Source organism: Geotrypetes seraphini, chromosome 4 (genome assembly GCF_902459505.1).
Source record: "Geotrypetes seraphini chromosome 4, aGeoSer1.1, whole genome shotgun sequence".
Taxonomy (NCBI): domain Eukaryota; kingdom Metazoa; phylum Chordata; class Amphibia; order Gymnophiona; family Dermophiidae; genus Geotrypetes; species Geotrypetes seraphini.
This window is the reverse complement of record NC_047087.1, coordinates 133,084,566-133,110,103: the sequence shown is the minus strand read 5'-3', so window position 1 is coordinate 133,110,103 and position 25,538 is coordinate 133,084,566. Positions and strand designations below refer to the sequence as shown.

The window sequence follows — 25,538 nt, the reverse complement described above, 5'->3', positions numbered from 1 at the left end:
CTATAATATCACCCCTTAGCTGTCTCTTCTCCAAGCTGAAGATCCCTAACTGCTTTAGCCTTTCCTCAGCCTTCATAAATGGATTATTATTGAGATACATCTATCAGATATAATTTTACTACTTGGAGATTGAATAAGGGTGCAGGATCATTGTTTATGCCCTTGTTGCAGGTGCAAGCCTAAACATGGCTGCATCGGGCTCATTTGAATAAGAGTGACTTTTTACCATACTGCACTGGACTGTGTATTTTATTCAACTCATTTTCATACCCATGGGGTTTTTTTTTTTTTAAAGGCAGGGGGGGTTATGCCTCTGTTTGTGGGAAATGAACAGTACATGCATGGATAGCATTTTTACATGCCCAATAAGAGAGCAATTCTAGAAATGAGGGCCTCCTTTTAGTTGTCCTGATGTTGCACGATGAAAGCCTATTCTATAATGGCATCTGGGTGTTCAGATTACATTATAGAATACTAGTGTAGCTCAGCATCAATGCATCTAAAATCTAAGTGCTCATAGTTACACCAGCCATATATATATTGGTCATTATTCAAAGTGAACCTCTGCCTAACCACTGATATTCAGCTACACTTAATCAGACAGCCTGCTGGTCGGCACTCTGCCACACCCCTGCCGGCATCTACTTCCCTCCTCTCTCCTGCCCGCCCGCCGTGTGTCTACGTTTAACTTCTTAGAAAAGCGCTGCACTGTTCTGCCGCTGGCCCCGCGTCTTCTTTCCACTGTGGCCTGCCCTCTCTGACAACTTCCTGTTTCCGCTAGAGCGGGCCACAGTGGAAAGAAAATGCTGGGTCAGAAGCAGGGCAATGCAGTGTTTTTCTAAGAAGTTTAACGAAAACACAGGTGGGCAGAAGTGAGGAGGGAAGAGAAGTAGATGCCAATGAAGGGGCATGGCAGAGAGTGCCGCCCAGCAGGCATGCAGGCCTGTAGCAAGGTGCCACTCCCAGCCTCACAAGAAGTGGGGGTTCCCCCACACACAGGAACACCCATTGGACGGGCAAGTTTTGGGAAGGACATGGCCCCTGTGCCCCCCCCCCCCCCCATTCTGACACCTATGCTCTAGACCACCAAGAATATCCAAGGTAGGCCTGGAGGGGTCTACAGGGGTGGGAAGGAGGCAGAAAGGATTCAGAGGTGGTGAGGGCACCTGCTTGTCTTTATGTGGGTCCTGGCTGATATTCAGCTGGGAACCACATAAGACATGGCAGCAAGAACTTACCAGCATGGGTCTGGATATTCAATGCCAGTATTTAGACGTGGCAGGCATTGAATATCCGGGCCTAATTCTATGCAGCAGAAATGTACACTTGGGCTTTTTCTAATGTAGTCAGTTTGAAAGCTGCTGCTCCACCCATAAAATAATCAAGTGAAATACATTTATAGGATCAGAAACCTTTTAGTCACACAAAGAACAAGGATCGGAGCAAAGGCTGGTTTAACTTTTTATTCTCCAGACTACCGTAATATTGATGCCATTATGGAATGTGTTTCTAATTGATGCCTGGAGGTTAAGTATTATAGAGCTATGCAGGCATGCCAAATTCCTTTCCTGAAGAATGAGTAGGGGGGGGGGGGAGCCAAGAATCAACAGGATTATAGCAAATGGGGTACACAATCTGATTCCTTATTTCTTGACTGAGATGTTCCTAGGAAGTCATGAAGACTTGCACATGCAGTTTCCACTTCTGATTCTTGAAGGCATTGGAATTATGAGAAGTTTCTTAGTTATTAGAGCAAATCCACCAGACTTCTAGTTTTAGGTAGAAGAAACTAAAAGCAAAAATACATAAATAAAACTATTACACATCATTATCAATTGAACTTCTTGCATTAAAGGCTTGCTGCCTTGCTTCAATGCTAGTTTCCTAATCATATTCCCCTGAGAAAATAGATAAGACGAGAAGTTTTTTAAGAAAACTTGAAGAGTGATCAAATGTACGACAACTAAAATTCAGTGCAAAAATGTAGAGTTACACATTGCATAGGGAAGAGGAAACCCTCTATAAATCAAAGGAAGTTTAAGCTATGCTTGACCTTGGGGATGTCTGTTTGATTGACTTCTGAGCTTCATTTGACTATGTTGAGCTAAAATTCTGATTGAGGAGAAACGTTTGGAGCCAACATGGATGTCGGATCATCACAGCATTTAGGGGGAATCTATCAACTCGGGCTACTGCTAAGACAGGTTATTTTACTGTTAACCCAGGCTATTAGCATCTAGGCCTCATTGCATAAAATATTATGTCTTAACAGTAGCCCACATTGATAACTTTCTCCCTTAGGGAGACATTTCATGAAACATACCAAGAATGTGCATAAAAGGTCATACATATGTGGAGAGTGTGGCGTAGTGGTTAAAGCTACAGTCTCAGCACCCTGAGGTTGTGGGTTTAAACCTTGCATTGCTCCTTGTGACCTTGACCAAGTCACTTAATCCTCCACTGCCCCAGGTACATTAGATAGATTGTGAGCTCACTGAGATAGAGGGAAAATGCTTGAAGTACCTGTATGTAAACTGCAGTGTGATTGTAAAACTATAAAAAGGCAGTATACAAGTCCCAATCCCTTTCCCTACATAAAAGGGAATGTGTTCAGTGCTAGTTTGTGAAGGGAAATAAAAAGGGTTTATATTGGCAATCCTGCCAGGATATATGCACCTCCAATAAGGTCAAAGTAGGTGTGCTTATTACACATGTTATATCTTAAATTGCACTGTCATCATCTAAAGTGGATGCTATACCTAGCATCAGGTAAACAGTTATCTTACACTGCATAGCTCAGTTTCTCAGGACCCTCAAGTCAAAAGATTGTCTTCCCTGAGCAACTGCAAGAGCTCGAAGAAACCGTGACAGGATTTTGTGAACTGGCACTACAGCCAGATATAAGATTTTGGTGCCCATAGGCAAGACCAAACAGCAGATCTCAGAGAGCAGGGAGAGAGTGGGCCTATAGATTATAAAGTTTGGAGAACAGAAGAAGAGCAGAGAAAAGCCATGATGCCACAGTGGTACCCAGAGGCATCACTACTAGCACTGAAGGGGCCCCAAGTGGTAAAAATTAAGATGGGCTGCTTCAGAGCTCCAGTTAACAAATCCTGCAAAATATACATTCCAGACATATATAGAAAATCTTTCATAATAAAGTAGCACAAACATAGGGTTACCAAACATCTGGATTTCCCCGGACAGGTCCTCCTTCTTGAGGAGATGTCCGGGAGTCTGGACGGCTTTTCAAAACCAGGCACTTTGTCCGGTTCCTGTGCCCTAATCACTTTATCTGTGAAAGGAAATTACCTTTCTTTATTTCAGGATAGAAGCACCAGATTACTTGGGGGATACTGGAATCAAAGCAGCATCCTTTACTTGTGCACTGCTGCTGACTGATACCAGGGTAGCCACAGTTGATTCTTGCCTTAGGTTGCAGTCCACATTGGACCAGCTCTGGTAAAAAGTAGAAAGAAGCATAAGTCAGCGCCTGTTCCATAGCTGTCATGCTTCCTGTCTTTTACTGTAGATGTAAAGAACTGCAGATTAGAAAATGACATCGACCCCACAGAAACTCAATTTCCCTGTCCCGCCCCCAATAATTTTGGCGCTGACCCTGTCCCTGCCCCATTCCTGTAAGCTCTGCCTTAACCGCACAAGCCTCGAACATGTACGATTTTAGTGTTTGAGACTTGTGAAGATGAGGACAGAGCTTGCAGGAATGGGGCAGGGACAGGAAAAGAACTCGCCTGGACAGGATGAGAAAATGAGTTCCCGCAGAGATGGGGAAAAATTTGTCCCCGTGTCATTCTCTGCTGCAGATCATTTCCATTTAGATTATGGTGGTATAGAAGAAATAAAGTTATTATTATTATTATTATTTTTCTATACAGTACACTGATAGAAACATAGGGCTAGGAAGATTTGAAGAAGTCATCTAGTTTATACTCCTGCCTTCAGGTAGGTTCCTCTATAGCAAAACAATCCCAGACAGGGGTTTATGTGACCTAATCTTTACGCATGTCTAACATAGCTTTAGCTAATAGCTTGTCTCCATGTAGTCAGCTCAATAAAAAGATTTTACTGTGAATCAATGAAAATATATAAGGCATTATTTGCAATTAGAGTGTGATGCTTACCAGTGTTTGCAATTTTACTGTGTCATTCTGGACCCATGCTTGTTTCTCTTGTGGTCTCGTTAATAAAAATGATGTTAAAAAAAAAAAAAAGTATGTGATGTGGCTGGTGAAATTAGATGACTATGCTGTAAATTTCACTTATGTAATGGTCATCCAGATTTGTGTACTTGATCATCTAGATTGGGGGGTGGGCAATCACGGTCCTCGAGGGCCACAACCCTGGTGGTTTTTTTTAAATTTCCACAATTAATATGCATGAGATTGAGTTGCATAAAATGGAAGCAGTCCATGCAAATTAATCTTGTGCATATTCATTGTGGAAATCTTGAAAACCTGATAGGGTTGTGGCCCTCGAGGACCGTGATTACCCACTCCTGATCCAGATGCAACTCAAATTGCACACAGTGCCAGATTAACACTATATTGGGCCCTAGGCAAACATTCATTTGTGGGCTTCTATCACAGATTCTTTTTTATTTCTGTTATCATCCCTGTCTAGGGTTATCAGATTTTACAATCATAATATCCGGACCCATGGCCCCACCCCAGGCCCACCCAGTTTCTTCCAGCCCTGTCTTGTCCCGCCCACATCATACCCCATTCCGCCCCAGCCCCATCCCAACCTCTTTGCGTACTCAGAGCCGCGTCGGAACAGCATCTGCATATATGCAGATATGTCGCGACGATGTGTCAAATGCATGTGTGCATGCATTTGACATCACCATGTTGCATCCACGCATGGGCAGATGCCCTCCCGACACGGTCCCGAGCTTGAAGCTTTTCAAAACCCGGACAAAGTGCCGGGTTTTGAAAAGCCGTCTGGATGCCTGGACAGTCCTCTAAAAAGAGGACATGTCCGGGTAAATCCGTACATCTGGTAACCCTACCCCTGTCACATTCATTCTTTAAGAGCCCTAATTCATGGCCTTTGCCCTACACAGACAATATTTTGGGTGGCAGAACAGCCCTAGCCCCAGAATTGCGAGGACGCTGAGAAAAGAGCTCCTCAAAGAACCCTTGAAAAAGCCCTTATGGGCGAAACGGGTCCTGTCGGGCACTCTAGAGGCATAGCATGCAGTGATATATAAAAAATGAAACATATGCTGTGTTCTAGAATTGATGGCCTATATGCCACAGTACAATTGAACCCTAATCAGTGAGGTTCATAGTTGTTGTTGGCACATGCAACCCCCATGGTGACACCAGTGGCGTATTAAGGGGAGTGTGGGGGGGAGGGGTGCGGTCCGCCCCAGGTGTGATCTTGCTCGGGGTGCCAGCTCCCCTCTCCTCTCCACCCCTCCTTCCCATTCCTCCTCTTGCCGCATGTACGCCCATTCCTTTCCCCCATACTTCTTAAACTTCAGCGTGAGCAGCCACCAACTTGCTGCCCACATCGGCTGTGGCGTGCTTTCTGACATCACTTCTGGGACCCGTGCCTAGAAGTGATGTCAGAGAATGCTGAAGCTGGGGCGGGCAATAAGTTGGTGGCTGCTTGCGCCAAAGTTAAAAGGGGAAGGGGGCACGTGGTGGAAGGTGGGGTAAAGGGCGGGAGAGGGGTGCTGCCGCCCCAGGTGCCACTCACCCTTGCTGCACCACTGGGTGACATCTATGTGACTATGTAACCCCTATGTGACTATGTAACCCCTCTCCTCAAATAATTCTATTTACTTCCCAATAACCTCTAAGGCAGGGGTGTCAAATTCAATAAAAGGGGCCGAAATCTAAACCATAGGCTAAGTCGCGGGCTGGCTTTTTTATTAAGATACTTAGGGGTCCTTTTATTAAGGTATGCTAACCAATTTTGTGCACGCTAAATGCGCACCTTAATAAAAGGACTCCTTAGTCTTAATCGAAGTATAAGGTTACATCCTCTCCAACATGGACAAATCAGTTTTTGTTCTCTCAAAAGAGATCTTGATTTTTTTAGATCCAAAATATACTCAGATGGCATCTAAGGTCACATTGGTGGGTTTGGACTGCAAACAACCTGGAACTATCAATTCTTTCATCACTAACTTTTGTGCCCCTGCTGTAGCTTCAGTAGCGTCTTAGGGGCAACTGAGTGAAGGCTTCCGTTGGTTCAACCCTCTCACCTCCTTTGTCTATATTCAAGATGATATCTGCCATGGGATCTAAGCCACCAGTAAAATCACAGATGAACCCCTTTGTGACAGGCACTTCAGCATCTCCCATCTGAAGCATCATAACTGCCTATAAGAACATAAGAATTGCCACTGCTGGGTCAGACCAGTGGTCCATCATGCCCAGAAGTCCACTCATGCGGCGGCCCTCTGGTCAAAGACCAGAGCCCTGACTGAGACTATATCAGCGTACGTCCTTGTTCAGCAGGAACTTGTCTAACTTTGTCTTGAATCCCTGGAGAGTGTTTTCCCCTATGACAGACTCCGGAAAAGCGTTCCAGTTTTTCATTACTCTATGGGTGAAGAAGAACTTCCTTATACTGGCAAGCTCCGAGTCCTCAACTGCAATGGGGATGTTCTCAAACTAGGGCTAAGTGTCACATCTGGCCCAACAATGTGCAAATGGTTTGGGAACTCACCTCTTCGATAGCTTTTTAAAAAAAAATTTCAGGCAGGCAGCCAGGAGAATGCAGGCAGCCGGGAGGACTAGGACCCAAATGGCGACGGCAGCTTGGAGGGTGCAGGCGACCACGAACGTGAAGAACGGCGGCAGAAGAGAGTGTCGGGAGCACAGCGTCGCACAGCGTGGCATCCGCGAGACTTGAGGCGCGTGAATCTACAACTGGCCCGCTGGAAGGCATCAGCTGCAGATTCATACGCCTCAAGTCTTGCAGTCACCACGCTGTGTGATGCTGTGCTCCCGATGCTCTCTACTGCTAAGCTGGCCCGCCGGAAGGCATCAGCTGTAGATTCAAGTCTCGTGGCAGAGTCTGGTGGGCCAAATTTTATGACTCGGTGGGCCAGAGTTTGGCACGTCTAATCTAAGGCGATATATCAAATCCATGACCCTTTACCCCTCAGACAATTCAAACTCTAAATGTCCGCATTGTTTATCTTCTCTTTCCCTACATTCCCTACCCTCTTCCTTGTGAAGTCATTCTTTTTTGTGCCCTTTCTCTTGATGGCTAACACCTGTTTCTACTCTTTCAGCCTTCCTGTGCCATTTGCTTGCAACAGACCTTCTTCGTTTGTGCATCAAATCCAGACTAAAAACTTGACTTTTGAGGTTGGTTGGTCACTTCTTAATAATACATTCTCTTAAAATCCATTGTTTGTCATGTATGTTCATCTTGACTAAATTGTAGGCTCTGTAAAGGGAATTTCTCTTAACTGTACAGATATTTTAGAAGTGATATATGAGTATGAGTAGTGGTATAAAAAATTTTCTTATTTAAAATGTGATATACGTCTCCTTTGACCCAGAAAGTGGTAGACAACTGGAACGCTCTTCCGGAGTCTGTTGTAGGGGAAAACACCCTCCAGGGATTCAAGACAAAGTTTGACAAGTTCCTGCTAAACTGGAACTTACGCAGGTGAGGCTGGACTCATTTAGAGTGCTGGTCTTTGACCTGGGGGCCGCCTGGGCAGGATGGACCGCTGGTCTGCTCAGCAGCGGCAATTTTTATGTTCTTATACTGTCTTTCTTTTATGCATGGATTTATCATAATTGTTTGCCTACCAGTTTCTCTGGATCAGCTCTTTTTCTTTCAAACTTCTTTTTAACAGACTTCTCTAGGTGTTGCTTCAGTACTCATGCTTTTCCCCTCCTTATGTCTCTTCATCGACTTCCTGTCAAGTTTTGCTCCTTAGTGAGACTCTTGGTTCTCACAGAAGCATTCATGGACAGATGCCTCCCTATCTCTCATTATTCAATTACTTTAATTAATAATCACTACCAGTATACCTGGTTAGTTTTTTCTAGATTTATAGGCACATATAATCAGTATTCTGATTTTCTTTGTAACACCTATACTAAGTAGGCCTTCTCTAGATTCAAAGGCTAACTGCTTTTTGACACCTTTTCACTAAATGGCATTCATTCCCTTCCATTTTTTTTCAGGCTTACATATTCAGACGTCTAAAACCTTTCTTTCTCCCTGTATGTTTTCACAAACTCAAGTTGTCCCTGGAAGATGCCATATAAAAACTGAAAATAAATCGTACAACACAGAAAAGGTTGCATGAAAATTATTATTCTCCACCAATACATTTTTAAGCTCATCTATGTGAGAGAGTGCTTTCATAATGGCACATTATTCATGCTATCACATTACCTGTTGTGATCTTAGGCTTAAAGCACCATTTCACATCTGGGATGCTCGAATCATAACAGCACCCATTGCTCTTGCATTGCTGTGGAGTGATACTCGGAGGCCCACAATTGACTCTAGATTTAGGGTCCGCCACTGCACAATCCGTTGTAACTGTTGAAAAATAAGATAGGCATTGATAACACCATTCGGTGTATTTGTGCTAGTAACATTGCCCAATTTTAAATAAACCACAGGTCAGGAAAACAATTTTGTGAATATTACCAGATCCGTTTTTGCTAGATTTATAGTGTCACAGGGAGAGCCCTACCACTAGCGCTGTCCCTGTGCCCAGAAAGGTAACTAAATCCATTGCTAGCTCCAGAAGAACACAGGGAATGCCAATACGGAAGAATCCTGCAGAGGAACAGAATTCCTTCAAGCATTCCCTATTATCCCTTTCATGAGAAGACTACTAACTTAAAGCACAAGCCATAGCCTGGGAGGGCTTACACAGAAAGGGTTAAGAGCGGGGCTGGAGCAGAAAGAAACATTGTGCAAAAGGCACCACGCTCTGATTCTCAGTGGAGAAGCACACAGCAGTCTCGGTGCAGGAGACTGGGCATACCTGGGATTCCAATCAGGCAGGCTGGAACTCAGAGAGTAAAAAACTCCAGAGGCAGCTTAGACTAGAACAGTGGTCTCAAACTCATGGCCTGGGAGCCACATGCGGTCCGCCAGGTACTATTTTGAGGCCCTCAGTGTGTTTATCATAATCACAAAAGTAAAATAAAACAGTTTCTTGATCATATGTCTCTTTATCTATAAATTACAATATTATTATTAAGACTTAGCCAAAAGGAAAAATTTATAAACTATAAAGAGTTTTACCTTATGCATAATCGTCATTTCTTTAATAAGGCATCAATTATTTTTTCTACGGCCCTCCAAGTACCTACAAATCCAAAATGTGGCCCTGCAAAGGGTTTGAGTTTGAGACCACTGGACTAGAAGGAGCTGAGGCAAAGTAAAACTCCTGTGCCTCTACCACAGGGAAGCAGAGCTCAGAGGAGCAGTAAGGCTGGCTGGAAGGAAGTCCCTAAGCAGCACTAAGCCAGGGAAGCATGGCTGCACGGACAGGATTTTCCAAAAGAGGTGCCAGATGAATATATATCCTCTTATTCAGATGAGGAGGAGGAATACTTTACTGAGGCAGTGCCCATGGAGGAGGAAGGCAATTTCCTTGAGGTTGCAGAGAGGGAACAAGGTAAAACCAGGATCCTCACTGATTAGTATTGAGATACTGGTAAAAAAAAAAAAAAAAAGCTGAATTTACCTTAACTGCAGACCTCCTCTTTTTTTGATTGCCACAGCTGCTGCTATGCATGTACATGGAGTCCCCAGCAAGGTCTTCTTTCTTTCACTACCGTCTAGCCCCACCTAGTTACACCCACCCCTGCCCTAATCCCACCCCCCAAGCCTGCCTTAGCCCTGCCCCCTGCTGCCTGCTCATGTTGGGCAGGGAGCAAATCTGCGCATGAGCGGACTTCCTCTCCGCCCATCACAGCTTTTCAAAACCCAGACAAAGTGCCAGATTTTGAAAAGCCCTCCGGACATGTCCTCAAAAGGAGGACATGTCCGGGATATCCAGACGTCTGGTAATCCTAGCTCCTTATGACATGCTCTTCACTTCCTGTGTGGGCGGACCGGCAGAGAAGAAGTTATCAGCGCAGAGGCTCCCTGCAGAATGACAACCAGAGGGGCAGTCAAAATAGGCTTTAGCTTATCCAGGCAGAGGAAAAAACAAACAAACAGTAATACTTTGAATTTAAAAGGTGAATTTTAGTCACCTGGTCAAGAGAATGTTACTGTCTTTTAAACAATGCAGCAGGATGTAGCTGCTCCTCCTTCCATTACTGTTTCTAAACCTGCAGAAGGAGAAGATCCAGTGGCGTACCAAGGAGAGTGGGAGGGGGGGCGGTCCACCCCGGGTGCACGCCCTAAAGGGGTGAACAGCTGGCCACACACCGGGGAATAGGCTGCTGCCGTGGAAAGGCTGCTACTGCCGCCATTGGGAACAGGCCGGCGTTGAGTTCTCCCTCCCTGCTTCTCTTCCCCGCAGGCCGACCAACTCTCGCTGCCCAATGTCAATTCTGACATCGGAGAGGACGTTCTGGGCCAGCCAATCGTTTTGAGAATTGATGTCGGGCGGCGAGATTTGGTCGGCCCCGTGGGGAAGAGAAGCAGGGCGAACTCGACGCTGGCTTGTTCCCGATGGCTAGTGGCAGCCTTTCCCTGGCGGCGGTGGCAGCAGCATGTTTCCCAATAGAGGTGGCATGGGGGAGGGCAGGGAGAAAGAAAAAAAAAGGGGGGAGGAGACAGGGACCCAGAAAGAAAGAAAGGGAGGGGGGACAGGGAGCCAGAAAGAAAGAAAGGGGGGGACAGGGAGCCAGAAAGAAAGAAAGGGGGCAGGGTGAAACAAAGAAATAAAGAAAAAAATGGGGCATGGGAAGAGAGAGAGAAAGAAAGACGTAGAGAAAGAAAGGGGGCATGGAGAGAGAAAGAAAGAAGGGGGCAGGGTGAAAGAAAGAAAGAAATGGGGCATGGAGAGAGAGAGAGAAAGACAGAAACAGAAAGAAAGGGGGCATGGGGAGAGAAAAAGAAAAAGGGGGCAGGGTGAAAAAAGAAATGGTGCATGGAGAGAAAGAAAGATAGACAGAGAAAGAAAGGGGGCATGGAGAGAGAAAGAAGTGGGCAGGGTGAAAGAAAGAAAGAAATGGGGCACGGAGAGACATACAGACATACAGAAAGAAAGGGGGTATGGAGAGAGAAAGAAAGAAGGAGGCAGGGTGAAAGAAAGAAAGAAATGGGGCACGGAGAGAGAAAGACAGGCATAAAGAAAGAAAGGGGGCATGGAGAGAGAAAGAAAGAAGGGGGCAGGATGAAACAAAGAAAAGCTGGTGGAGGGAATGAGGTCTGGAGGAGAGGAAGCATACAGGAGGCTGAAAGAAGGGAAGAAATATTGGATGCACAGTCAGAAGAATAAAGTGCAACCAGAGACTAATGAAATTACCAAACAAAGGTAGGAAAAATGATCATATTTTCAATTTAGTGATCAAAATGTGTCCGTTTTGAGAATTTATATATGCTGTCTATATTTTGCATGATGGCCCCCTTTTACTAAACCGCAATAGCAGTTATTTAGCGCAGGGAGCCTATGAGCTTCGAGAGCAGCGTGGGGCATTCAGTACAGCTCCCTGCGCTAAAAAACGCTATCGCGATTTAGTAAAAAGGGAGGGGGTATATTTGTCTATTTTTGTATAGTTGTTGCATAAAGTCATCTGCCTTGACCTCTTTGAAAACCCACGGAATATAAATGATAATTAACATTTTCTCTGCGTACACTGTGCTTTGTGTTTTTAAAATTTTATTATTGGTAGATCATTTTGACTTGGCCACGAAGATAAGGGGGAGGGTGGGAGGAGAGCTGCTGAAAGACATCTAGTAATCCTTGCAGGCTTGACTGTGCAGGGAATTATTTTTGTAAAATCATGTTTTGTTATGTGACTGGCATTATTTAGACTTTAATTTCTATGAATGAATAGAATGAAAATGATATAAAATTACTTGCTTGTTTTTATGTGCATGCAATGAAGGAAAGTGGAGAGAGAGTGGGCTGAGGACACTGAAGGGAAATGGGGAAGAGAGAATGGGGAGAAGACACTGATTTATAAATTAACAATTGTACAGAATATTGTTTCTTTTTATACTTTAATATAATAAGTTCAATATAAAACAATTCAAGGCTTGTGTGGATGGAATCAGGTGATTTGTGGGGATGGGGACCGAGCTTACGGGGATTAGTCCAATAAAATGGTATTTTCTTATTTCTCATTATTTGTTTTATTTTTATTTGTTAATTTGTAAAGTGGTGATTTTTATGTATCAGTTTTTTCAAATTTACATCTACTGTCTTTATATTTTGCACAGTATTAAAGGACATGTATTACTGTTTTTGTGGTGCTGTGGTGTTGCATTGTATGCAGAGTCTGGTTTCTTGGCAGTTCAGTTTAACTTTTGTCTACATATTTCTATTTTTAGTTTGTGATTATTCCATATTGGGCGAGGGTGTATCTGTCTGTGTGTATGAAAGGGACATGGCTTTCTGATAGCATCGACTGTAAAGGATCAATTGACTGTGCAGGATCTGGCTTGTTTAGTTTTACAATGTATGTGTTGGTGTTCTAGTGCTCACTGCAATGTTTAAGATGCTGATTGCAACTGGAATACCCCAGTCTACATCCAGCATGTTGAAATCACCTATTAATATCACTTTTCCTTTCATTGCAATCTTGTGAATATCTTCAATTAAGTCTTGGTCCACTTTTTCTGTCTGTGAAAGAGGCCTATATATGACACCAATGCAAACACCATTGTTCATTTGCTCTTTACAGAATAATCCACAGCCTCTTCCTTACCTTTTAAGTACAGCAATTCTGTCACTTATTATCTTTAACATATAATGCCATTCCTTTACCCTTTTTTCCTATCCTGTCTTTCCTGAAAATAGTATAGCCTGGTAGAACGATATCCCAGTCATGGTTCTCCTTGAACCACGTCTCTGTGAATACCACTAAATCTAAGTCAGCCTCTTCCATCATAGTCCAGAACTTTGCTCCCCATATTAAGGGAATTGGTATACAAATCTCTCCAACTATTGCCCCTTTTTTCAATTTCTGTAAAGGTATTGAGTGTTTGATTTTTCTGAGGGATTTTTTAATTACTTGGGGGCTTTTGGCCACCCTTCCCAATGAATTTAGTTTAAAGCCCTCTTCACTAGGTGCTTCCACAAGAGCACAATATGATATATCTTATGATAGAGCAATAAAAATCAAACAGTTTGTATTAGGATTGTCCAGCACTATAAATGTACACAAACTTCAACCAAGCAGCACGACTTGTAATTGTGAGGGAGAGCGACTTCTTTTTTCAAGCTTGGTTGTTTGCAGTTGTTTCACATGAGTTTGGTATTAGTCCTTGAAGCAGCCCAATAAGAGCGAAACTTGGCTGAGTTGGGTGTATGTATATCCCTTTTGTTCAGTTGTGTAATCAAGAAATTGATCTTGGATCACCTTGATCTGTATTTTTGTTTGTTTACCTGTTTGACAGGCTGGATCTAATCTAAATTGACATTGATAACCCGCTCTATAAAGGTCCAAAGCGCGTAACCCAAATATATGTAAAAAAGTTTTTGTATACCGCGCACACCCGTATACTGCGCATGCTGCCCGACTCTCCTGTCGCCGCCCGACTCTGCTTTCGTCCGCCCTGACTCTCCTCTGGCCACCCCGACTCTCCTTTCGCCCGCCCCGACTCTCTTCTCCCCCTTGAAGTCCTGTCCCCACTCTGAAAGCCTGATGCCCCCCCGACGTCCGATTCACCCCCCCCCCCACAGGACCGCTCGCACCCCCACCCTAAAGGATCGCTCGCACGTACCAGACTCCCCGACACGATCGGGGCAAGAGGGAGCTCAAGCCCTCTTGCCCCCTGACTCTCCAACATGATCGGGGCAAAAGGGAGCCCAAGCCCTCTTGCCCCGCCGACTCCCCGACTCCCCGACAATATCGGGCCAGGAGGGAGCCCAAGCCCTCCTGGCTCTGGCGACCCCCCCCCCCCGCTAGTTGTTCGGGCCAGGAGGGAGCCCAAATCCTCCTGGCCACGGCGACCCCCTACCCCCACCCCGCACTACATTACGGGCAGGAGGGATCCCAGGCCCTCCTGCCCTCGAAGCAAACCCCTCTCCCCCCAATGACCACCCCCCCAAGAACCTCTGACCGCCACCCCAGCCGACCCGCGACCCCCCTGGCCGACCCCCACGACACCCCCACCCCCCTTCCCCGTACCTTTGTGTTGTTGGCCGGACAGACAGGAGCCAAACCCGCCTGTCCGACAGGCAGCCAACGACGGAATGAGGCCGGATTGGCCCATCCGTCCCAAAGCTCCGCCTACTGGTGGGCCTAAGGCGCCTGGGCCAATCAGAATAGGCCCAGGAGCCTTAGGTCCCTCCTGGGGGCGGGGCCTGAGGCACATGGGCCCAACCCGACCATGTGCCCAAGGCCCCGCCCCCAGGAGGGACCTAAGACTCCCGAGCCTATTCTAATTGGCCCAGGCGCCTTAGGCCCCACCAGTAGGCGGAGCTTTGGGACGGATGGGCCAATCCGGCCTCATTCCGTCGTTGGCTGCCTGCCGGACAGGCAGGTTTGGTTCCTGTCTGTCTGGCCAACTTCACAAAGGTAAGGGGAACGGGGGTGGGGGTGTCATGGGGGTCGGCCAGGGGCGGTCGGAGGTTCTTGGGGGGGCGGTCGTTGGGGGGAGGGGGGTTTGCTTTGCGGGCAAGAGGGCCTGGGATCCCTCCTGCCCGTAATGTAGTGCGGGGTGGGGGTAGGGGGGTCGCTGTGGCCAGGAGGGTTTGGGCTCCCTCCTGGCCTGAACAACTAGCGGGGGGGGGGGGTCGCCAGGGCCAGGAGGACTTGGGCTCCCTCCTGGCCCGAACAACTAGCGGGGGAGGGGGGTTGCCAGAGCCAGGAGGGCTTGGGCTCCCTCCTGGCCCGATATTGTCGGGGAGTTGGGGAGTCGGCGAGCAAGAGGGCTTGGGCTCCCTTTTGCCCCGATCATGTCGGGGAGTCGGGGGGGCAAGAGAGCTTGAGCTCCCTTTTGCCCCATCGGTCCTTCAGGGTAGGGGTGCGGGTGCGTGCGAGTGGTCCTTCGGGGTGGGGGTGCAAGCGGTCCTGCGGGGGGGGGGGGGGTGAATCGGACGTCGGGGGGGGAACTATGTAAAAAAAATTTTGTACAACGCACAAGGTTATGCAAGGTTTGTAAAATCGTGTATAACGCACGCGTTATATGCGTGAAAATACGGTAATCAAAAACAGTGAACTTAAAATAGTTAAAAATATTTTTGTACATAATTTAGTTTGTTTTGAATGCCTATACAAAACAGCAATTAATGGACTTTTCCTTGGACAAAGACAGAAACTTTTAATCTGTAGAGGTGGAACCTAGGTTTGAGGTTTTTGTCTGATCTATAGGATTGCCACCTCAACCAGGTGGACCTAAGAAGGCTGTGACCCAAATGCATGCATGACCTAAATGCATGCATGGTGATGTAGTCCTGATTTCTTTAATGAGAAGATAAAAGGTTTGTGCTTGGACAAATCAATAATTAAGTAATAACTCCTACCCATTTAAAATATTTTTGCAAAATGCTTGTAATATAGATTTCAGTATAAGGATGGTGGGCAACTTAATGATAACTAAGTGATGTTAAGGGGACTCAGACCAGAGATGCCGATAGACAGTGCCATCCAGTTAGACAAGTTACCTGCTTGGAGGGTAGGTTGGAAGCACCAGATGACCTCAGGGATAGTGGAATCAAAACAGCAGCTTTTATTCATGCATTCTGTTGCTCTGATGCCTCTGTAGCCACAGTTCACTCTGGCTTTCGGATCCTGAGCTTGGCATATTGTACCTGTTGGAAATGATTTACACATTAATTGTTTCCTCTAGTCTTGTTTTACGAAAAGATAATGCTTGTTGGAGTACATGAATCAAACACTCCCACATTTCTGCTGTGGAGCAACACATCACCATTATCTACTTTCCCATCCACAGTGTTATATGATAGAACATTTCTTTTCTATCTCCAGTTTTGTGCATTATACCAGACTATTTCTGTCCCACACAGATAGAATGGGAGAGGAACAGGTTTACACAGTGACTGGACTCTATAGTTTCAAGTTTATTAAAAGTTTGATATACCACCTTATCAATTTATTTCAAGGTGGTTATACATTTTAAAATAGGGTAAAAACAATTAATACAAATTAACATAACTTTAACAAAAAAAACACTCGACAAAACTATAACATACTAGACTAGACAAATGGGTACGAGTGGGGTAGAACTACAATGGTTAAAGAAAAGTAAGATATAAAGGTATAAACATAAGGAAGGGGTTAAAAAGGCTGTGAACAAGTCTGCCCTGCAATCTTCAAAAAGCTAAGTTACTCAGCATTTCATATTCTGCTTTTTCACTGTTTTTCAGCATTATATCTGCTTAATTTCTCTCCTCCTCCTCCCTGTTTCTTACTTTAAAAAATTTTTTAAAAAGCACAAAAAAATAAACCCTTCTCTTTCCTCTGTTAAATCTTATTTCCTCTTCCTTTTCATAGGAATAAGGGTAAGACTTATATTAACTCTAATTAAATCCTGGTGCCTATGGCACATGGTGACTAAAGTAGGGAAAATCCTGTTATAAATCCTGTGTTTTAGGGTAGCCACTGATTTGATATAGAGCCTGCATTTTTGTTTAAAATCCTGTGGTTTAGGGTGGTATAGAGCCTGTATTTCTGACTTACTAGTTTTCAGCCATTGTGTCTGCTGATTAGGTGTAGAAGGGAGGGGCTTTGATTTACTACTAAGGTTAACTAGTGTTGTGAACAAGTCTGCCCTGTGAACTTCTAAAAGCTAAGTTAATCAGCATTTCATATTCTGCTCTTTTCACTGTTTTTTAGCATTATATCTGCTTAATTTCTCTTCTCCTCCTCCCTGTTTCTTACTTAAAAAAAACAAAAAAAATAAACACTAAAAAATAAACCCTTCTCTTTCCTTTGTTAAATCTTATTTTCTCTTTCCCTTCAAAGGAATAAGGGTAAGACTTATAGTCCCACCAACCCCAGGGACCACTTTTCATATATAGAGACCCAAATAATCAGGACTACTCAAACCAAGTCACTTCACAACCAATCAAGATGACCTTTATTCTATGCAATCACTGTGGTGCTTTAATTCCAAAACACACTATTTGGAGTCTTAAGGCTTGCCCCTTCTGTCTTCAACTTGCTAGTATTAAGGAGGATCTCTGCAAACTTAAACAGGAATTGAATACAATTAAAGCAGCTTTCATCACTCCACAAAATCATACCAACTTATCACTTCTACCTCAAAGAATAAAACAGCACAGGAATAAATGGGTTACAGTAGGCTCAGGAAGACTGCGACATGTAACACAGAAACATCCACCTTCACTAATATTACCTCTACAGAATTCTTTTGCTCCACTAGTGCACTGCGACACTCAAGAAAACAGAAGGGAGGTGGGACTGGAACCAATGAAGGTAACTCAAGAGAACAAGCGCACCCTAAGCACAAATAAAAAAGCCAAAAACAGAAAACTATTACTGTTGGGGGATTCTATCATCAGAGGCATTAACCTTGGAACACAAGGCGAGAAGACCAAAATAGTGAAATGTCTTCCAGGATCCTTAGCTACCAGGAGTTCCAGGCAAATACAGACTATAATTAAGGAAGAAACTAAGGATTTTAACACTGATGTTATCCATCTGGGAACAAATGACCTGTCCAACTCCACACTTGCAGCAAAGAAAGCTTTTCGAGAGCTTGGTGAGGGCTTGAAACCTTTTGTAAGACTTTAGCTTTTTTATGAAATACTGCCTGCATATGGAAAGGGAGAGCAAAGAGTGAAAAACACAGAGGACTTTAATAGATGGCTCAAAGCCTGGTGTCATCAAGAAGGCTTCAGGTACATAGGAGGATGGGGAAATACATGGAAGGACAAGAAGCTATATTGCACTGAAAGAAGCTATATTGCACAGCAGGAAAAGGAAACCTTGCAGAGAAATTTAGACAATATGTTTCTAGGCATTTAAACTAGAAGGTGGGGGGGGGGGGGGGGTGTATGTATGAAGGACAATTATAGAGACCACCCCTGGCAAAAGAAAAGATGTGATAGTAGTAAAGATTGCAACATAAACAATATCAGCAATTCATTTCTTAGTATTGCAATGGAAAGTGAAACGAAACAAAAATCCATACGAAAAAGGAGATTACCGCTGAAAAATAGCTGGAAAGCGATGACCACAAATGCTTGCAGTCTAAGCAATAAAGTTCATGATCTGCAAGCCCTGATGTTAGAGACAGATCTAGATATTGTCGCTATCACAGAGACATGGTTCAGTGAATCACATGGATGGGATGCAAACATACCAGGATATAATCTTTTTAGGAAGGACAGAGATGGTCAAAAAGGTGTAGGAGTAGCTCTCTATGTAAAGATCAATATCCAAGCGACTGAAATGCAAGTGACCTGGCGAAAGGAAGAAGCGATATGGATCGTTCTGAAAAGAGAAGATGGAACTTCTATCTACATGAGTTTAGTCTACAGACCTCCAACTCAATCGCAGCAAATTGATAAGGATCAGATTGTGGATATCCAAAAGTTTGGAAGGAAAGAGGAGGTTCTGCTGTTGAGAGATTTCAACCTGCCGGATGCGGACTGGAATGTTCTGTCTGCAGAATCAGAAAGAAGTAGGGAGATTGTGGATGCCTTTCAAGAGGCTCTGCTCAGACAAATGGTGACGGAACCCACAAGGGAAAAAGTGATATTGGATCTGGTCCTCACAAATGGAGAGAGTATCTCTAATGTTCGGGTGCTCACCTGGGAAGTAGCGATCATCAAACGGTTTGGTTTGATATAATGGCTAAAGTGGAGAGCAGCCGCACGATACTTAAAGTCCTAGATTTCAAATGTACGGACTTTAATGCAATGGGAGAGTACCTGAAGAAAGAGCTGTTAGGATGGGAGGACATAAGAGAAGTGGAAAGACAGTGCTCTAAGCTGAAAGGAGCGATAAAAATGGCTACGAAACTGTACGTGAAGAAAATCAATAAAAACAAGAGAAAAAGGAAGCTGATATGGTTCTCCAAACTAGTGGCGGAGAAAATAAAGGCGAAAGAGTTGGCGTTCGTGAAATATAAAAAAACCAAGAAGAGGAGTGCAGAAAGGACTACAGGATGAAACTGAAAGAAGCCAAGAGAGAGATACATCTGGCGAAAGCACAGGTGGAAGAACAAATGGCTAAAAATGTAAAAAAGGGAGACAAAAATTTTTTCAGATATATTAGTGAAAGGAGGAAGATGAAAAATGGAATTACTAAACTAAAAGATGCTGGGAACCAATATGTGGAGAGTGATGAGGAAAAAGCAAATGTGCTAAACAAATACTTCTGTTCTGTGTTCACAGAAGAAAATTTTGGAGAAGGACCGAGATTGTCTGGCAAAGTTACACGAGAAAATGGAGTAAATTCTGCACCGTTCACGGAGGAGAGTGTTTATGAGCAACTTGAAAAACTGAAGGTGGACAAAGCGATGGGACCAGACGGGATCCATCCCAGGATACTAAGGGAGCTCAGAGAGGTTCTGGCGAGTCCTATTAAAGATTTGTTCAATAAATCTCTGGAGATGGGAGTGATTCCTGGGGATTGGAGGAGATCGGATGTGGTCCCTATTCATAAAAGTGGTCTCAGGGATGAAGCAGGAAACTTCAGGCCGGTGAGCCTCACTTCAGTTGTTGGAAAAATAATGGAAGTGTTGCTGAAAGAAAGGATAGTGTACTTCCTTGAATCTAATGGGTTACAGGATCCAAGGCAACATGGCTTTACAAAAGGTAAATCATGCCAAACGAACCTGATTGAATTTTTTGATTGGGTGACCAGAGAGCTGGATCGAGGACATATGCTAGATGTAATTTACTTGGATTTCAGCAAAGCCTTTGATACAGTTTTCATAGGAGGCTGTTGAACAAACTTGAAGGCTGAAGTTAGGACCCAAAGTGGTGAACTGGGTTAGAAACTGGCTGTTGGACTGACGCCAGAGGGTGGTGGTTAATGGAAGTTGCTTGGATGAAGGAAAGGTGAGTAGTGGAGTCCCTCAGGGTTCGGTGCTGGGGCCAATTCTGTTCAATATGTTTGTGAGTGACATTGCTGAAGGGCTGCTGCCAGAAGGATGCTGAGCTGTATAAAGAGAGGCGTAGCCAGTAGAAGGAAGAAGGTGTTGATGCCCCTGTACAGGTCATTGGTAAGGCCCCACTTGGAGTATTGTGTTCAGTTTTGGAGACCGTATCTGGCGAAGGACATAAGAAGACTTGAAGCGGTTCAGAGGAGGGCGACGAAAATGATAGGAGGCTTGCGCCAGAAGATGTATGAGGAGAGACTGGAAGCCCTTAATATGTATACCCTAGAGGAAAGGAGAGATAAGGGAGATATGATTCAGACATTCAAATACTTGAAGGGTATTAACGTAGAACAAAATCTTTTTTCTGAGAAAGGAAAATGGTAAAACCAGAGGACATAATTTGAGGTTGAGGGGTGGTAAATTCAAAGGCAATGTTAGGAAATTCTACTTTACGGAGAGGGTGGTGGATGCCTGGAATGCGCTCCCAAGAGAGGTGGTGGAGAGTAAAACTGTGACTGTGTTCAAAGAAGCATGGGATGAACACAGAGGATCTAGAATCGGAAAATAATATAAAAAATTGAACTAAGGCCAGTACTGGGCAGACTTGTGCGGTCTGTGTCTATAAATGGCCATTTGGTGGCTGGGGAGGGCTTCAATAGCTGAGAGAGTATAGATGGTATAGATGGGCTGGAACAGGTTTTAACGGAGATTTAGGCAGTTGGAACCCAAGCACAGTCCCGGGTAGAGCTTTGTATTCTTGCCCAGAAATAGGTAAGACGAAAAAATTTAAAAAAAATTTAAATTGAATCAGGTTGGGCAGACTGGATGGACCATTCGGATCTTTATCTGCCGTCATCTACTATGTTTAAACTATGTTTAGTGTGATTAACGGAGCCAGGAAAATATTAAAGAGAAGTGGAGAGAGTATGGATCCTTGTGGTATGCCGTAGTTGTTAGTGAATTTGAAAGATTTTGAGCCATTAAATGATACTTTTGAAGTGCGTTCCTTGAAATATGAAATAATCCATTAAGGACTTGGCCAGTAATCCCTATTTCCTCTAGTCGATGAATTAGCAAAGGATGATCGATTATATCAAAAGCAGAAGATAAGTCAAGATAAATTAGTAAGATAGAGTTATGGTGGTCCAAGTGGTAATTGATGTTAGTAAGAAAACCAATTAAAAAGAGTTCAGTTGAATGATGTTTTCTAAATCCAGTCTGATTTGAGTGTAAAGCATTGGTGCTTTCCACAAAATAAGAGTCCAGCTAAAATTACACCTGTTATAGAAACCTGCATATAATTTTAGCCAGACTGAGGAGGATATTTCAGACAAGGTAACCTAGGGCTCCTTTTACGAAGGTGCACTAGGGTTTTTAGTGCACGCACAAAATTATCGGTAGTGGCTAGCACACTCGAGAATTTAACGCGCGCTATTGCGCACGTTAAAGCCCTAGCACACCTTTGTAAAAGGAGCCCCTAGGCATGCTAATCAATTTTGGATCTTCAATTAATGGTTTTATCAATGGAGGATTATGGGCTTCTGAACTTTCTTTCTTCAGAAAGGCAAGCAACTCCTTATTTTTCAGCCAAGTTTCCATTTTTCTGCTTTCTCAGTTTTCAAAGTCCATGAAAGACCATGGGAGAGTAAGAACATAAGAATAGCCTTACTGGGTCAGACCAAAGGTTCATCAAGCCCAGTAGCCTGTTCTCATGGTGGCCAATCCAGGTCACTAGTACCTGGCCAAAACCCAGAGTAATAACATTCCATGTTACCGATCCAGGACAAGCAGTGGCTTGCCCCATGTCTTTCTCAATAACAGACTATGGACTTTTCCTCCAGAAATTGTCCAAACCCTTCTTAAAACCAGCTACGCTATCCGCTTTTACCACAACCTCTGGCAATGCGTTCCAGAGCTTAACTATTCTCTGAGTGAAAAAATATTTCCTTCTATTTGGTTTTAAAAGTATTTCTCTGTAACTTCGAGTGTTCCCTAGTCTTTGTAATTTTTGACGGAGTAAAAAATTGATCCACTTGTATCCATTCTAATCCACTCAGGATTTTGTAGAATTCAATCATATCTCCCCTCAGCTGTCTCTTTCCCAAGCTGAAGAACCCTAACCTTTTTAATTTTTCCTCATATGAGAGGAATTCCATCCCCTTTATCATCTTGGTCGTTCTTCTTTGAACCTTTTCTAATGCTGCTATATCTTTCATGAGATAAGGAGACCAGAATTGAATGCAATACTTCAGGTGAGGTCACACCACGAAGCAATACAGAGGCATTATAACATTCTTAGTCTGTTAATGATCCCTTTAATAATTCCTAGCTTCTTGTTTGCTTTTTTGGCCACCGCCACCTCACATTGGGTGGAAGGTTTCAGTGGTACCTCACCCTGTCTTGGGGGACCCCCCAGCCAGTTGGGTTTTCAAGGTATCCCTAATGAATATGCATGAGAGAGATCTGCATACCTGTCACTCCCATTATATGCAAATCTCTCTCATGCATATTCATTAGGGATATCTTGAAAACCTGACTGGCTGGGGAGTCCCCCAGGACAGGGTGGGGAACCACTGGTCTACAATGACACCCAGATCCATTTATGGGTGCTAACCCCCAAGGTGGACTCTAGTATCCAGTAATTGTGATTTGGGTTATTCTTCCCAATGTTCATCACTTTGCATTTGTCCACATTAATTTCATCTGCCACTTGGACGCTCAGTCTCCCAATTTCCCAAGGTCTGTCTGCAATTTTTCACAATCTGCATGTGTTTTAACAACTTTGAACAGTTTAGTGTCATCTGTAAATTTAATCACTTCACCTCGTCATTCCAATTTCCATATCATTTATAAATAAGTTAAATAGCACTGGTCCCAGTACAGATCCCTGTGGCACTCCACTGTTTACTCTCCTCCATTGAGAAAAATGACCATTTAACCCTACCCTCTGCTTTCTATCCGATTAACCAATTCCTAAATCCACAACTGAACTTTGCCACCTATCCCATTACTCCTTAATTTTCTCAGGAGCCTCTCATGAGGAACTTTGTCAGCTTTCTGAAAATCTAGATATACTACATCAACTGGCTCGCCTTTATCCACATGTTTATTCACAACTTCAAAGAAGTTAAGCAAATTGGTGAGGCAAGATCTCCCTCGGCTGAACCCATGCTGACGTTGTCTCATTAAATCATATTTGTCTACATGTTCCACAATTTTATTTTTTATAATTGTTTCCACCATTTTGCCCAGCACTGAAGTCAGGCTTACCAGTCTGTAATTTCCTGGATCTCCCCTGGATCATCTCCCACCTTTCAAGGCTGGATTTATGTCTTTAGTACAATAGTTTTTCTTAGCAGAAGGTGGGAGAGCCCAGATACAGGGGGTCAGGGAATTTCCTGTGGATCCCCTCCTCAGGGCCCTCAATTTACACACAAATCCCTTCTCTTCATCCATCCTGCTTTTTGAAGGACTTGTGGTAGAGCTGGAAAGAAGCAAGGTCAACAAAATGCCGTTTTGATTGGGAGACCCAAGCCAACTACTCTGTCCTATGCCTACAGTGTTTGCCTTGATTTCAGCCTCAACCCTCCCTCAACCTTCCTTCATCCACTCTTCTACTTCCCTTTCCCCCACTCTTGATAATTATATAATTCTATTAATTTCCCTCTCTCTCTCCTGGAATGATCTCTAGCATTCTTCCCTGCCTAGCACTTCCTTAACCCCTCCTTGACTTGTGCTCTTAGTTGTCTTTTTTCTTCCCACTACTGTGTGGCGCAGTAGTTAAAGGGGAGTGTGTGGCGCAGTGGTTAAAGCTACAGCCTCAGTACCCTGGGATTGTGGGTTCAAACCCACGCTGCTCCTTGTGACCCTGGGCAAGTCACTTAATCCCCCCATTGCCCCAGGTACATTAGGTAGATTGTGAGCCCGCCGGGACAGACAGGGAAAAATGCTTGAGTACCTGAATAAATTCATGTAAACCGTTCTGAACTCCCCTGGGAGAACGGTATAGAAAAATTGAATAAAAAATGAAAAAAATGAAATACCCGTAGCTAAGATTTAAGTCTTCCAATCACAGACAGCTGTAGGCAGAGTTGTTTGGTTTACATCTTATCTTTCTATTTGATCCAACACATTGTCTGTTGACACCAAAGGCATAGGAGTCAGCTCTGTTGGTAAACATGGGTGCTAAGCACATTCAGTATTGAATAAATTCCTTCAGTGTATAAAAAAAAGATGTAATATATATTGTGTTTGTCACCCCCAATAATTATGGAAATATTGGCACCCTATGACTAAAGGGAGAGGGTGAGGCTAGAGCAAATACATCAGAGCAGAACACAATTGTTCTGCTCTCTATTTAATATATTCTTTCCTGCTTCTCCTGTATCTGGATTTTTAAAAGGCAATTGACAAAGTATCTAATGAAAGACTTCTGAGGAAATTAGAAAGTCATGGGATAGGAGGTGATGTCCTTTTATGGATTAAGAACCAATTAAAAGATAAGAATAGAGTTAAATGGTCAATATTGTCAATGAAGGGTAAATTGTGGGGTTCACAGGGGTGTGTACTGGGATCGCTGTTTTTGGTTTTGTTTTTTAAACGTATTTATTAATTATCTAGAGATGGGAATAATTAGTGAGATAATTAATCCCCCCCCCAAAAGCGTGGAAGAGGTTTTTAGCCCCAGTCAACGCAGTGAATGCTCTGCACTGCTTTGACACTCATAGGAACTCTAAGGCCATCAGAGCAGCACAGAGCATTCAGCGTGCCAACTGGCGCTAAACACCTCTTCCACACTTTTGTAAAAGGGGGTGTACATTTGTTGATGACATAAAGTTGTTAAATTGCAAGAGGATTGTGAAAAATTGAAAGAGGACCTTGCCAGACTGGGAGATTGGGCATCAAAATGGCAGAAGATGGAGGGAACCTAGGTCATCCAAGGGGAGGGAGCTGAATGCTGGGACAGTTTCCTCTGTAAATTCCTGTCATGGTTTGATGTATCAAATTTTTCATTCTTATGATTAAAATCATGACATGAAATGTGTGTGTGTGTGTGGGGGGGGGGGGGGGGATTTCCTCTCCAATAAAACGTGGAAAGTTGCTTCATGTTATGAAAAACAAAAGGTTGATATAGCCTTGCTTCAAGAGATGCACTTGTCTGGGGAGGAACATAAAAAATTGTGTAAGTGGTGGGTGGGGGATATTATTGATGCTCCGGCAGTGAGGAGGAAAGCTGGTGTGGCAATTTTATTTCATAAACGTTTGCAGGGCCAAAAGAAATATATGCTAACTGATCCAAACGGCAGATACATTAAAGCTCATGTACAAGTGGATAGACATTCCTTTCTTATCTG

At 43.9% G+C, this 25,538-nt stretch overlaps 1 protein-coding gene across 1 annotated transcript in view; it reads right to left on the bottom strand.

Annotated features, from left to right (window-relative positions):
• Positions 1–1,483: 1,483 nt before the first annotated feature.
• LOC117359712 (putative gastrointestinal growth factor xP4) overlaps positions 1,484–25,538 on the bottom strand; it is a 92,390-nt gene continuing 68,335 nt past the window's right edge. The window contains exons 5-8 of the mRNA XM_033942927.1: positions 15,755–15,901; positions 8,398–8,547; positions 3,313–3,459; positions 1,484–1,789 (exon numbers count right to left, since the gene is read on the bottom strand). Coding sequence (XP_033798818.1) covers positions 1,776–1,789; positions 3,313–3,459; positions 8,398–8,547; positions 15,755–15,901 — 458 coding nt within the window. The 3' untranslated portion in view covers positions 1,484–1,775. The remainder of the gene's footprint in view (positions 1,790–3,312; positions 3,460–8,397; positions 8,548–15,754; positions 15,902–25,538) is intronic.